General features: G+C 40.9%; 1 protein-coding gene across 3 annotated transcripts in view; it reads right to left on the reverse strand.

Annotated features, from left to right (window-relative positions):
* Nucleotides 1–14,737, reverse strand: part of DPH6 (diphthamine biosynthesis 6) — a 248,942-nt gene that overhangs the window by 72,154 nt on the left and 162,051 nt on the right. For 2 of the 3 annotated variants that reach the window (XM_053381506.1, XM_053381489.1), the window contains exon 13: nucleotides 407–649. The exons of the other annotated variant lie outside the window; for it this stretch is intronic. In XM_053381506.1, coding sequence (XP_053237481.1) covers nucleotides 407–649 — 243 coding nt within the window. The remainder of the gene's footprint in view (nucleotides 1–406; nucleotides 650–14,737) is intronic. 3 annotated transcript variants of the gene reach the window in all.

The following is a 14,737-nucleotide window of genomic DNA, read 5'->3' on the forward strand; positions in this document are numbered from 1 at the left end:
AAGATGAACTCTGAAGTTATCTAAGTAAATAAGTGCAGAACCCATAAAGCATGATGAGAAACTAAACCACCCTCCTGAAGAAAAGGATATGGGCACATTGACTTAATACCGTACTTTTCAAAAAGTTTCCAGCTGGAGTTGGTTCTTTCAGTTATTGCTTTGGGGGATGAAGACAAACTTGGTGATGAATATATCTTTCTATTAAGCAATTTTCTGTTTCAATCGTGCACAGCCACTTATGAGCCAGAACAAAACAGCTCAATCAAACCTTATTATATCCGTCTTACTTGAACCCCAACGAAACGCACTGAATATGTTCTGATATGACTTCAAGTTAGGAGGAAAATAACAAACTGTTATTTTCAAAGCAGGTGGGGAGGGGAACGAAAATTGATATTACATATACCTTTTTAAGTTCTCTTAATTTCTTCTGCCAAGTAGCTTGAGCGACAGGAATGTACTTGCTGTCAGTTACATAACAGTTTGCCATAAGTACATGGTGGAGTTCAGCATTGTGGCTCATGGCTTTGAGGACTTTTTCAACGTGGCTTAAGGAAACCAAGGCCTCTGCTTCTATGCCTGCGCTGACAAGCTGCATCGTACACGGTACTAGGGCAATCTGCCCCGCGCAGTAGAGAACATCTCCCACCTAGAAGAGAGGGAAAATAATAGGGGGGAAACATTAAGAAAAGTGGTGAAATTGTCTTCTACATTCACCGTGAGAGGATATTGCAAAATCATCTCTTAACATTCGTACAAAAGAAGCAAGAAAACCAGAGTAAAGGTCATTTCTGACAGGGATTTAGCTGCATCATAAAAAAGTACAGCACTGTAATAAGCTGGAACTTGAAAGTTAATACATGGAGGTCCATGTATGCATAATCACCTTCAGACAAATCAGCAATGAACTGAACAGGTAAGGCTAGAAATATGGAAATTTAACCTCTCACAAAGTCACAATATTTCCAAGGTATCGATAAAAGATTGTGTCACATTTCAAGTAAATTTGTTTACAACCTGTCAACTCGCAAGTGCACAAAACAGGGGGTAGGGTGAGGAGGTACTGTGACATGTTCTAGTCAGCAACAATTCTCATTAATTTAAGGCGGACACGCCAGGGTCACCATCATTCCTTGTGGTACGTTGGCTCCAAACAGTAATTCTTCCCCTCCCTTCCCTCAGCAAATAAGACAATCTCACAAATATTTTTTAAAGAGCCATTGGTTGTGTTTAGGGTTGAAAAGTTTTGCAATGCTAATTTGTCTGTGATTTGTATACTTTTTATACACATATATTGCAAAATTTGCATAAGATTAAGCATTACTTTGCATTTAATTTAAATGAGCTATGCAAATTCCATTCACAGAATATTCATATGAACTGAGATATAAACAAATAACATTTCACTTATTTTTCTACCTTTACTGCCTTATCTGACAGGCTTGAGGCAGTTGTAGTATAGCCCGACTCTTGGATGCCCGTGTTGTGGCAGCGATGATAGCAGCCTAGAGTTTTTGTCGTTGTTTTATTATCCTATATACCAGCTACACCCTTTTCTGGAGAAACTGGATCTGGCACCAGTCACTTATGCCTTGGCCACCTCCAGGCTTGATTAATGTATTGTAATTTATATAGATTGCTGCTTCTGAAAACGGTATAGAAACATTCGTTGTTTCAGAATGCAGCTGCCAGGGCTTTCACCAGAGCCAAGCTATAATGCTACATTACACTGATCCTTCACCATCTTTACTGGTTACCAGTTCACTTCTAGACTTGATTCAAGGTGCTTGTTCTCCCCTTTCAAGCTCCAATGGGCTTGAGACTAGAGTAAAAGGTAGCCAATGTGTTGTCTCCAAATGTTGTTGGACTCAAACTCTGAGTCATAGAGTCTCATTAAACAATCAAAATGAGCCTCCCTGCATATGGCTATCGAGAAAATCCTTCCCCATGTCCCCATACAAATGGACACCAGGGGAAGACAGAATAGGTAAAGGCCTCCCTTAATGGCCAGAAGGTTCGTTTGTAATACAGCCCTTCAGAAATTATGGTCTCAAGCCACAATGGGCTATAAAGATCATGATCAGCACTTGGAATTGTATCATAATACAAATTATCTTAGCATAAATTATTTTGGGGGAATTATTTGCAGAATGTGTGTGTGTGTTAAAAAAAACCACAACCTGATGTCCTCAAAGACATGGCAATCAAACCATGTGACAAACCCATATGCAACTCCAAATCTGTCCTTATAAAACTGCCTGTGTCTCACAGAAGACTCACACATGTAGCTATTGGAAGAATATGTTAAAACTATTTGGCAATCAAATTCTATGATTAGCAGCTGAAGAGGGGGAGGCAGCGGGAAAGAGAAAATATAATAGATCAACTGACACCCATCAACTATATTTTTAAGTTGTTTAAGATGTCTAAAATATTGTTTTGCATGCTATATATATCCCAAAAAATGGAAGAGAACGAAATGCAATTAATATTTTTGTTAAAAAGAACAAATGGTCTTTGTATGTGTGGGAGTGGGGAGGGAGGATGTGTGCTATTTAAAAATATGTGCCATTGAACAAGGGAGTCCAGCCAGCTATCAAGTGGCATATTGACAAGATGAGCAATGAATCCAGGAAGAAATTATTTGGAAGGGTGATATATTTCTTAAGAAGGGTTTTTTTCCAAAGTTAACTCAATAGACAAGGCGAATCCCCAGTGCAGGTCATTTACATTATTCCACTAAAAAATAACTTCCTGTTTGACCTCTATTTTAAATGCACCCCCCACCCCGAACATTAATTATCAGTTTGAAAGAGCTGTTCAACCAGTTCATTTCCCCTATTCTTGAACAGATTGTTTGAGACATAATATGAATACTAATTACTGATAAAATATCTGTCAGTGTTTTGAAATATGTACCAAGATAACACCGTCTTAAAAGTCTCCTGGATACTTCTGGTAAAATTAACCCATATAGTCCCCCCCCAAAAAAAAAGTTGTAAACAAATCTTAAGAGCAATTTGAAGAAAACTGGCATAACTTTTGGCACTGATTCTGAGATATCTTCCTTGCTTTCTGAAATAATACTTTTGTCTCTCTACAAATTCTAAGATGGCAAAGTGAAAGGTAACAGAAAAGCACAAAACTCAGTGGTTTGGGTAAGAAAATGCCATTGCCTGACAGGAAGTCTGTTGCAGGAGCAGAGCTGCAGTTCTGGACACAGCCCAGAATAAGGTACAAGGCCAATTCAGATTTCACTTTAGTTTCCCCATAGAAGCCATTTTACAAAATGGCTTCTCAGGTGTTACAAATTGACACTAGGGGGTGCTGTTTCCAAAACATGCACTATTTATTTATTACATCTATATATGCATACCTTCTTCTAAGGAGCCCAGAATAGTCAACATGGTTTTCCCTACACTTTCAATCCGTGCAACCACCAAGCAAGATCGGTAGGCTGAATATTATGTTTGCTCTTCGTTGAGTTGACTATAGATAGGTGGTGGTAGGAAGTGGTTTTGCCCGAGTGAGAAGATGGAGGGGAGGGTGAGAGGTGTAGTGGGGTTGTCTTCAGGGAACTTTGTGGGCACGTCCTGGGAGAATGTGTCTGGGAGGGAGGCTGAATGACGGGTGCCCACCAGAAATGGTCATGCTATTGGCTGGCAGCAGGTGGCATGACTGAGGAAGGGTGGGATGATAAGGTTTACCTGGGTAGGAGAATTGGGGAAGGGGCTGACTTGACCCTGTTCTGCCTACCTGAATGCAGCACCAGTCTAGACTCAAGTGGTGGAGGAGACATGTTGCAATAATCCATCACGATTAATTCTATTAGCATTAGGAAATTGCTCCACTTAGGGGTGGTACTACATATGTGTTTGGGTTATGGAGACAAGTTAGGGAGGCTGTTGGTGTGGTGCCCACCTTGTTGCCCAGCAGCCTCCCTGAGCTGGCCAAGGTGATCTTCACTGTGATATTAGATCACTCCAGTAGGTCTAGCCCAGTGTTTCCCAACCTTGAGTCTCCAGCTGTTTTTGCACTACGACTCTCACCATCTGCAGCTAGCAGGACCAGTGGTCAGGGATGATGGGAATTGTAGTCTGAAAACAGCTGGAGACCAAAGGTTGGGAAACACCAGTCTAGTTGACTACCTCAAAGCAACATGAGACTGTCTCAAGATGCCGGTGGCCTGATGCGCAGACCTGAATTTTCCCAGCCTACAGCGTTTCCAACCCTATACTGTGCTGGCTTTCCAATTTAGCTGTTGCAAGTGCCAATATGTTTTGCGGGTGCTTTGCACATTTTGACATACGGAGGAAAGCCTCTGTAAAGTAACACTTTCATAGCTGCCCTTAAAGGGCCAGGGCACACACAAAGTACTAACAGCCGGCTACGACGCCAGGCTAAAATTTGCCTAGCCTTGATTCGGAAGCATTCCTGGAAGCAAACGCAGCATTTCACTCACAAAACAACATAAAGAAAATAAAGGACTACTCTCTCTCAGAGCTGACAATGGCCATTTAGAAACTTCCCTAGCCAACTTGGCTCAGCCTGCCAATAGTCCCAGAGCTACGGGGAGAAAGGCAGAGATCAGGAGGGGTCCTCCACAGACAGCTTCATTTTAAATATATGCAAATTGTATGAGTAAATTTATCAGCTTTGACACTTTTCCCAAGCAGACAAGGTCAGGCCGGTCTAAAGGTAGCATTGTTAACCCTTCCAGAAGACTAAAAAAGCTCTTTATATCTGCATCTATTCAGGCCCACAAGCAAGGGAAGATGTGCTGCCTCCTACTCTGTTATGGCACTTCTATGGGGACTCCAGGGTGAGCACTGCTGGCTGTGGAAAGGCCTCCCTTACCAGAGTTGGCAGAAGCCTTGGAGCTCTTGCGATGTGGCTTATTCAGGGGAGTAAGCCTCACAATTAATGAAAACGATTCCCTTTTCTCATTCTTTACACATCATGGCTGGCTACATACAGCCACATCCCTCAAGCTTTGCTAGGTTCCTTAAATGTGCCTAGTGCTCACTGCCCATGAATCCAGCCTAAGCTAAACCAGCGCCTGGCTTTATGAAAACCCAACTCTGTCCAGTCTCAAAAGTTCTCTCTGGAAGCCAGCATTTGCCTCCCTAGCTTTGTTTTGGCCAGCTGAAGACAGACTAGAATAAGTTCATTCCCCACAAAAGGCAGAAGGGTCCTTTTTGGGGATAAACCACAACTAGGGAGCTCTAGTGTGCCTTGGGGAAACTGGTATATACCAGTAAATTAATGAACTTATATCAACATGCCTCCTTCCAAACAGAACCCTTTGGCAGCAGCCTGTCTCTCTGCCTCATAAGCTGAGCATACCAATTGTGCTTGATGGTGTGTCCACCCTGTCTCTCTGAGAGTGCATACCTGCTCCCCATCAAAATGGGGAGCACAGCATCTCACACTAAGGCACAATGGACAACCTCCTCTGGGGTCATATAATGCTGCGGTACCTCCACATGGGCACTGTGGAGGGTGTCCTCAGACAGGCAAGATCCAAGCTTTAATTCAGAAAAAACAGTGTGCCTCAGTTACCAGTTTAGACTAGAACTGGCTGTCCATGCTGAGTCCAGCTCACCAACCTATTCCAGCCACCTGCACTAGAGGTCAGGGCAAGGTACTGTGGGGGAACAGAAAGCAGGGGAAAGGCAGGTCAGACTGTCGATGTCTGGGAGGAAGCAAACTCATTTGAGATGCTTTGGGGACCATAAACTCAAAGTACACTTCCACAGTTGTTGTTTTCTCATTTCTCTTCCCTACCTAATTTCACCAGTCCAAATAGATATTCTGGGTGGACACTGGCATGGAGACTCCAGTCTGCCAGGGCTACCCAATCAATGAGCAGCTTTCAATCATGAAGACTTGCGTGTGGAGGCACTGCTGGGTGGAAGGCTTTCCAACTGCCTCCCATGTTGGGACAGCCACATCCCTTGGGGTATGTCAAGCTGCCTACAGTGGACTGGGTATCCAAAGCAACACTGTTGGCAAGGAGGTAATCCCAGCTTTTACGGGGGTAAAAAAGAACTTTCTGGTGAACTTCATACAAAAGGAGTTATCACAACATATTGCTCCAAAGAACTTAATAAATAATGCTAAGTTTTCAACTTTTCCTCTGTAGCCCACACGTGAAGGCAAGTAGCCTTCTTAACGAGGTCTGCTTGGCCAATATTTTATATCCAGCAAATGGATCACCAGCATATTCTCTATGGAAACAAACCGCAAAGACTCATGTTGGTCACCTGTGCGCAACACATGCTTTTTCAGCAAAACATTTTATTCTCATGCCTCTTTTTATTCCATGAACATAGCTCTCCACATCAGAGCTTTCCAAACTTTTCAATGTTGGTGACACACTTTTTAGACATGTATCATTTCATGGCACAGTAATTCAGTTTTACTAGCAAACCAAAGGTTAAAGCAACCCCTCCAGCCCCGAGAGAGAAGCGCAGGGAGCGTTTGCACAACACGCCGACACACTAAAGTGTCGCGACACACAGTTTGGAAAGCTCTGCTCTACATAGTTTGGGCCACATTTAAGACCTAGTCATTAGTAGTAATGGAAGTTTCATACTCCTTGCTTCTTGTTGACACATTTGCCTGGTTCACACATAGGCTATGGTTTACAGGCAATGTATTGAAATAAAGATGTTGCTTCTGTAGATTTGGCAAGTAATATCATGGCAAAAGAAGAAGAAGAAGAAGAAGAAGAAGGGGAGGAGGAGGAGGAGTTTGGATTTGATATCCCGCTTTATCACTACCCGAAGGAGTCTCAAAGCGGCTAACATTCTCCTTTCCCTTCCTCCCCCACAACAAACACTCTGTGAGGTGAGGGGGGCTGAGAGACTTCAAAAAGTGTGACTGGCCCAAGGTCACCCAGCAGCTGCATGTGGAGGAGCAGAGACACGAACCCGGCTCCCCAGATTACGAGTCTATCACTCTTAACCACTACACCACACTGGCTCTCACATGGAACACACATGGAAAGACCTAAGACTATTTAAGTACAAATAGTATTTGCTGGATTTAATGGAATAGAGCCCATTGATATACACTGGGCTATATGATCAAAACATTTTTTACATTATTAACAGTGGCTCATCACTACCAGCATTTTAAAATAAATAAACTGAAACGAAAGTAACCAAGGCATTAAATGACAATATATATCATTTGCCCAATTCACCTGTCTCTAAAATAAAAAGGGGGCAAAATACAATAAACTAAACCTTTGTTCTTGCACGCTGCTATCTGAATGACTGCTGCCCTTTAAGAGGTTAAAGTTCACAGAAGATTCAGCAGTACTGATTACCCCCTCCCCCCAAAACAGCCCTACATTACAGTTCAGTCAAGGTAAATAAGCACAACTGACAATGTGTTAATTGGCTGCCTCTGGTCAGCCATGTGTACCTCTGACCTTATAGAGGGTTTAAATCAATTAAAACTTCAGGCAATAAAGACCTCTTGCTGATTAAGTTAGATAGAAATTATCTTTTCTAAAGGGATTACAGCTTTAAGGTGGTGAGCCTTTAATTTAATATATGGTAATTCCTTCTTCCTACGTCCCTCGTATTTAGCTAATGGCAATGAAATTGCATTTGGTAATGTGGAATCTTTTATTGAACTTTCCAGGGCAAACAGAGTTTTCAGAAAGTTTTTACTTAAATAATTGGTGCATGTTCAATAATTTAAGAATGTGTGAATCCATTTTGCCATTGTGTTTTGTTCTGCTTTGGGGGGGTAGATGTACAGATTCACAGCATGTCACGTGCAGGCTTTGTACTTATGATATAGGAACTGAATAATATCATTTCTCCTCTCCCTGTGAAATAGCCAAACCAGCCTATATTTGGAAAACAAGGAGATTGTTTTTCATTAGACATGCAATATAAAAAACTGGTTTTCTACTAAATATTTTTGATTCACATCTGTGGGTCAGTTTGTATAAAATGTTTTCAACTGGAAAGTGCTGATGGCCTGTTAGGACCCTTCTCCTCTGCTTCAATTCCTTCCCTACCTAGATTGTTACTGCATTTGAACCAGGCAAGCACTGGTTTGCTTAAACAAGAAACAGAGGGAAGGAATTTGAGCATGGCAGCGGGGGACCCACAAGAGATTGTTCAATCCTGCAATGTGCTCCTGGTCCTCAAAACCATGTTACATGTGAATTCACCCAATCATTTGAGCCTCTTTTGATATGAAAAATATGTGTTTCAGTTAAAATTCATGAATCAAATTAACTCACATGAATATTATTGAATCTGAATTAAGAGTGACCAGAGCTGATTTTTCATAGCGATATGCGGTGATCCAGGGAAAGCAAAAAGTGCACAGATCTGTTCTATCAGAGGAACAACATGCTGCTGCATAAAGGAAACCCAACTTAAATGCAGCACCAAGTTCAGTGCACAGGTAAACATTCCAAAAGCAGATTCTAACTCAAGACACAGTGTGGCTTCCAGTCATACACGTTAATGCTATTCAACCTTACTCCCTGGGTAACTCCTCGATTAAACTTTGATTCATCTAACAATTCAATTCTTTGTGGATCTGGACTGCAAAAGTGAATTCCATGTTGACAGGATGATCTTCCACCATACCTGGCTGCCATTTTATTTCCTTGCAGGATTCCAAACATGCTTTTGTCCCTATATGGAACTCCTGTGGAGGGCTGGAGAGTTGTAATGGAAAAACAGAAGGAATTAAATACCACCACCCATATCCTGTCTCTCCACTCCTAAACACCTGTTAAGAATCCGCTTTTCCTTTAAAAAGCCATCAAGGTGCTGATACATATATCTGCATGGAATGTGCTTTAAGTTGCTCAGCTAAGATGCACCAAGTCTTTCTCTGCCAAAACATAGTGACACATGACAGAACAGTGAGAAGTCATTATTTCAAAAAAGCAAGACCACTGATCCTATTCACTTACTAAGCAACCTGACTTTAAACACTACAGAACCAATTAAGGCAGAATCTATAAACTGTCTAAAGTTTTAAAGCATAATTAGGGCTGTGTGTATTTCCTCCTAAAGGATCTGAGTGATATACAAATGAAAATAAACATTAATTAAAGTTTCAGTCTACACAAATAAATAAATGTGTCCAATTTTTAAACAGACAATGAAGACTGAGAAGAGGAGTACCAACTACATTAAGGCATAAAGAATTCAGTGTTAGAAATAAAATAGTAGGCTAGTCAGACTTGACAGCACGTTAAGATATAATTCTGGAACTAATGTGTAGAAGAAATGCAAGAGCTTCTGGATTTTAATAGTATATGATACAATCACTGAAGAAAATAATTTAAATCAGCATGGATATAAACATTTTTTAACTAGCCAGGGGAATAAGAGAAGTTTAAATGAAAAATCCCAACATATTAACTTGGGACAGGAGTTTAGTGGGGTGCCGTAGGGATTGATGCTAGGTCTGGTTTTGTTTAACATCTTCATTAATGCAATGGAAGATGGGATTAGCGGCATACTAATGAAATCCACAGAGCACACTAAGTTGCAGAGTGTTATTAACATAAATGAGAAAAGAGAAATAATACCCAAGGCTCTAGACAGGTTAGAAATGCCAGCTGGAGACAAAAATATGAGATCTGATGGGTGAGTGCAACAAAATCCAACTCCATAAAATTTCTGAAAACATGTAAGGATGGAAGAAAAACTGGTAGAAAGATGAAAGTGACCTATAACTATGGTGATAACGGACAGCAATCTGGCCATATTATTACACTTGATTACTGGTTTTATGTTTAAGACATCACAATAAAAAGGAGGGAGGTGATGGACATAATAGATTACAGCCTCCAGTTTTGGAGACTTCAAAACCAGATGATGTTGGAGAGAATTTATAGCAGAGGAACAAAGCAGCCCCTGAAGGTCCATGCTGATAAGGAAAGGATTTTAAGAGGAAAGCTAATGACTAAGAGAACCTAATAATGACAATCATATTTTGAAGATGTGCCCACTATGGAAGGGGGAGGGGGAATTACAGAGACAAAGAAGTGCATTGAATGCTGTGAGATGTCATCATTATTATTTACTGAATTCATGTTTGCTAACAGAAGAATACAGACAATATGGATCATTGCCCAAAGGAAGCATATATCATATGGAATATATATTCTGCAGACCTTTTGTGACTTCCATCAGGTTCATTTTAAGACAGATAGATGTGGTCTTGTGAATCCCCAAGTATTACGGAATTTAAAACAGAGAAGGTGGCATCATTTATTGGTAAAATGATTACGTGGGCTACCCAGAATGTGCATAGGGAGAATGAAAAAACAGGTACCCTCAGATTTATAGGACAAAACTTCTAATCAAATATGTTTCTTTTAAACAGGGGTAGATAACCTGAAGCACTTTAGGTGTTGCCAGACTACAACTCCCATCATGGCAACACTGGCTGAGAAGGATAAGTGAGCGTTGGCATCTGACATCTGGGAAGCCACAGCATCCTCACCCCGATTTTAAAAACTTCTAATCGAACATATTGTAATGCAGTCATTTCTCTCACAAAAAAGTTACTCAATTATGTGCTAAGAATGTCACATTTAGTTATGAAGATTTGTACTTTGTATGTCTTCCCCAGCGTCCTTGTTGTATACAGTGATACCTCAGGTTACATACGCTTCAGGTTACATACGCTTCAGGTTACAGACTCCGCTAACCCAGAAATAGTACCTCAGGTTAAGAACTTTGCTTCAGGATGAGAACAGAAATCGCGTGGTGGCGGCACAGCAGAAGCAGGAGGCCCCATTAGCTAAAGTGGTGCTTCAGGTTAAGAACAGTTTCAAGTTAAGAACAGACCTCCGGAACGAATTAAGTACGTAACCTGAGGTACCATTGTATATGAAAGATCTAATATCATCACAAGGCATGTATGATTCACCTGTCACAATAAACCTTGGGATCAAAATGGGGCTGTATTCTATAATTGTTTTATTGAATGTGTGCCTCCTCCACGAGATGTCCAGAAGGCGGTAACATGAGAATGGGCCTTTTCTGCAGTGGCTTCCCATTACTGGAATGCTCTTCCCAGGGAGGTTCAGTTGGCTGGTGGGAGGCTTGTTTTTATCATGTATTTTGTGTTTTTATATTGCACTTTTATGTGGTGGACTGCCCTGAGATCTATGAATGAAGGGCAGTATACTAACTAACTAACTAACTAACTAACTAACTAACTAACTAACTAACTGTGTCAACTAACAACTCACGAAGGCTCTCTTAGCTCCCACTGATACTTGAGAACCTGCACATCTGGGTTTTTTAAGTTTCTAGGCCTCACAGCTAGCAGGAGACACTTCACATTGCATAATAAGTTTCTTTTAAAAATACAGAAACCAAGACAAAAGGAGGTTTGTCAATAGCTTATTCAGTTGCTTCCTGTGGTCTCTAATTCTTCCCCTTTGTCTCTGTACTTCGCTTGATTCATATAGTATTTTGGGTGCAGCAATGCTGACATAATCTATTGTGGAGGCAGGTTTGCTAGCTGGTGTGTCCAGCAGTCCTGGATTCTATGTTGAGAGACCAGTAACTCAAGAACCTCCATAAAAAAATAGTTTTAGATTTAATATTAATGCCAAATAAATTGTACAGGATGCAATCCACCTTGTACTCTTGCACTCATGGAAGGAGGTGTCTGACAGCAGAAGAGGAAGGAAGTAAGTTCTTTCCAGTTCTCCTTCCAAACTGCAGCCCCCACTGAAAATAAGCACCAGAGAGTTGAGGGACCCTGCAGAACAAGGTGGAAGGTGGTGTGAAAAGTTGTGCAGTATAAAGCAAAACTGGCCAAAAAAAAAAAATCACCTCCCTTCCTCTTCTGTTAGTGGATGTCTCTGCTGGATCAAAAGCCCTTTAATGAGTGTTAGTGCACCAATTGGGCCCCACTTCATTATTTTCCCTGTTTTTATACTGAACCAAGCATACAGAAAGTGAAACAAATAATAGAACATAGTGCAAATAATATTTAGGTGTTGGCTTTTGAACTTTCATATCAAGAATGAACCAGGAAATATATAAATGCTCATGGCGCGAAAAGAATACTATACTATATTCTGTATAGGATAATATAGTTTGTAAAGAGAGATGTATATATACTTTTAGCGTCTTCCATTCACACATCTCATTCTTAGAATCTCATATAACTCTGTCACTTGAACAGTAAAAATTACTTCTAAGAAAACTTTGGCTTCTTGCGCCGTATATTAAAAGCTTTACTTTTACAATAAAAGATTGTTACAATAAAACAGCCAAGGATAGCTGACCAAAAATTTCTAAACTGAAGTTTCCATTGACACTTCCATTCAAGGCTGTGACATTATACAGGAAACTTGGCATTCAAGGAGACTTGAGATTGCGGCCATAAAATTTAATGAAGAATGAGTTAGATTTTTGCCATTCCCTACCTGTCTTTACTCTGCCAACTATCTCCCTAAATTAGTGTGATTATAAACAGAAGAGGGATGGCTGGGCAGCCAAAATATTCTGTAAGAAAGGTGAAAGCAGTACATCACACCACAGTAATTCACAGTGTATGAAACACATTAACAGTGTGACACTCTATTCTCATAGTCAGATGCTCTCTCCCAGCAGACACTTGACTCTCTAAGCTAACTCAAGAATCTGTCTCTCACAAACGTTGGTTCTTTCAAAATGCTGACTGGGGAGAATGGTGAGACAGGCAGCAAGCTACAACTTTAGTAAACAGATGATCAACAATCGGACAATCAACATTGACTTAATTTCAGATTAACAACTAACTTTGTGTGACTTTAAGGTTGACCACTCTCAAAGGGGAAACGGAGTACGAGAAATGCTTGAACAGATTAGAGTGGGGAACCGTTCCACATCTCCACAGCACCCAGTACAGACAGAATATGAACTAAGGTCAGTGCAGGTTAAAACACGTCGTGTTAGAAGTGGTTAGATTTTGATAAATGTCATTTGGTAACGCTGCGTCTTTAAGGAACATTTTCAAATTCATACCAGCTGGAACTCTGGTTTCCTCTATGATTCTGTCAAGGATTAACTAAATTTTAGAACTCATCCAGATGGGAGAATTCCATGCAGCTGGTTCGGCACGTTAGCACAAATCCCAGATTGCCAAAAGCAGTCCTAGCAAAAAGACAACACACTACTTTGCGCAGAGCTTTTTGTGCAACATTCTTTCACATGGACCGCAGAGTTGTGCTGACCCCTTGTTCCCTTCTCTGCTGTTTAGACAGGTGTGATAAGGAAAAGGGGCTGACACAGTTGCCAGCTGTTTAAATGGATGCACAGATGCTGCACTATACCAAAGAAAGAAAAATGAATAGCTGGGATAAAGGAAGTCCAGAATTGACCTTGAACCACCAAGCTCTAGAAAATACGCAAGCTGAGACACCAGTTGCTTCCTTGATTGTTAAGTGAGCTGTAGTCAATGACATTTCATTTACCGTATTTTTTGCACCATAACACTCACTTTTTTCCTCCTAGAAAGTAAGGGGAAATGTTTGTGCGTGTTATGGAGCGAATGCCTGCGGGTGGCGGGGGGGATCTGCTGCAGTTGTGAGCAGAGGATCCATGGTTCCCCTTCCTTCCCTCCTCTGTGGTTACAAAGCATGGATCCACATGGATCCTCAGGATTTTTGCATTGGGCTACTCCAAACTCACTGTCAGATCACATGTCTGTGCCCACAGCATGAACCACAAAAATCATATATCCACTATTTCGTTTAGAATATTTTTTTTCTTGTTTTCCTCCTCTAAAAACTACGTGCGTGTTATGGTCTGGTGCGTGTTATAGAGCGAAAAATACGGTAATTTCTCTGCTGCAGACCCAGAGTACAATTTGTGGTCTCTATGCCTTACAAACCGAATAGTGAGAACACAAGAAGCACTGCTAGATTAGAAAAAGTGTCTATCAACACCAGCATACCTGTTCCCACAATGGCCCACAAGATGCCTATGGGAAGCCCAAAAGCAGGACATGAGTGCAAGAACATGGCTAGGATTATTCAGCTTCGTTTAAATGAACACAGTAGCCTTTCTTAGGGAAACTCAGGTGCAAGGTTGTTTAAGCAGAAAGTGTAAGTGTAACAAAACACACACAGGTGGTCTTGCTGCTTTGTACTTGCCACTAACAATTAGCTCAAGAACTACTTACAGGAGCAGCAGAAAGACAGAACACAATTCCCCTTAGGATGCTACACTTACACAAAGCTATGCTTTGTATTTTGAAATCCAGTGACAATAATCAGTTATTGCAGTATTGTTCTTCAGGGTCTCGATTTGTAGCTTGTTGTGAGCAGAAAGTTTACTTTATGCATCTCAGGTGAGATAGGAGCTACGCCTAATGCTGTCATGGAGCTTTTGGGCCACATTCCTTTTTCTTTCTAAAGTATGTTTTTATTACATTTTAACAGTACGTACAACAAACATCACGTTTCTCAAACATAGCTGCAAAATAACAAAAGGGTCAGATGAATATATTTCCCTAAAGCCAACAGACTGTGAAGGTACAGGGAACAACAGACACAAAGCCCACCACTGCTACTGCCACACTTCCAAGATCGTTAAAGGAATAAACACACTGATTACAATCCATAGTATATAATGCATATGAGACATCTATCTCGCTGTATCTGACATCATTGGCAGAAGAAGTGTAGGCAAATTTACCTGTCTAGAATTTGAGAGGGCTTCCACATTGGAAATAA

This window comes from Podarcis raffonei, chromosome 1 (assembly GCF_027172205.1).
Source record: "Podarcis raffonei isolate rPodRaf1 chromosome 1, rPodRaf1.pri, whole genome shotgun sequence".
In the NCBI taxonomy this organism is placed as follows: Eukaryota; Metazoa; Chordata; class Lepidosauria; order Squamata; family Lacertidae; genus Podarcis; species Podarcis raffonei.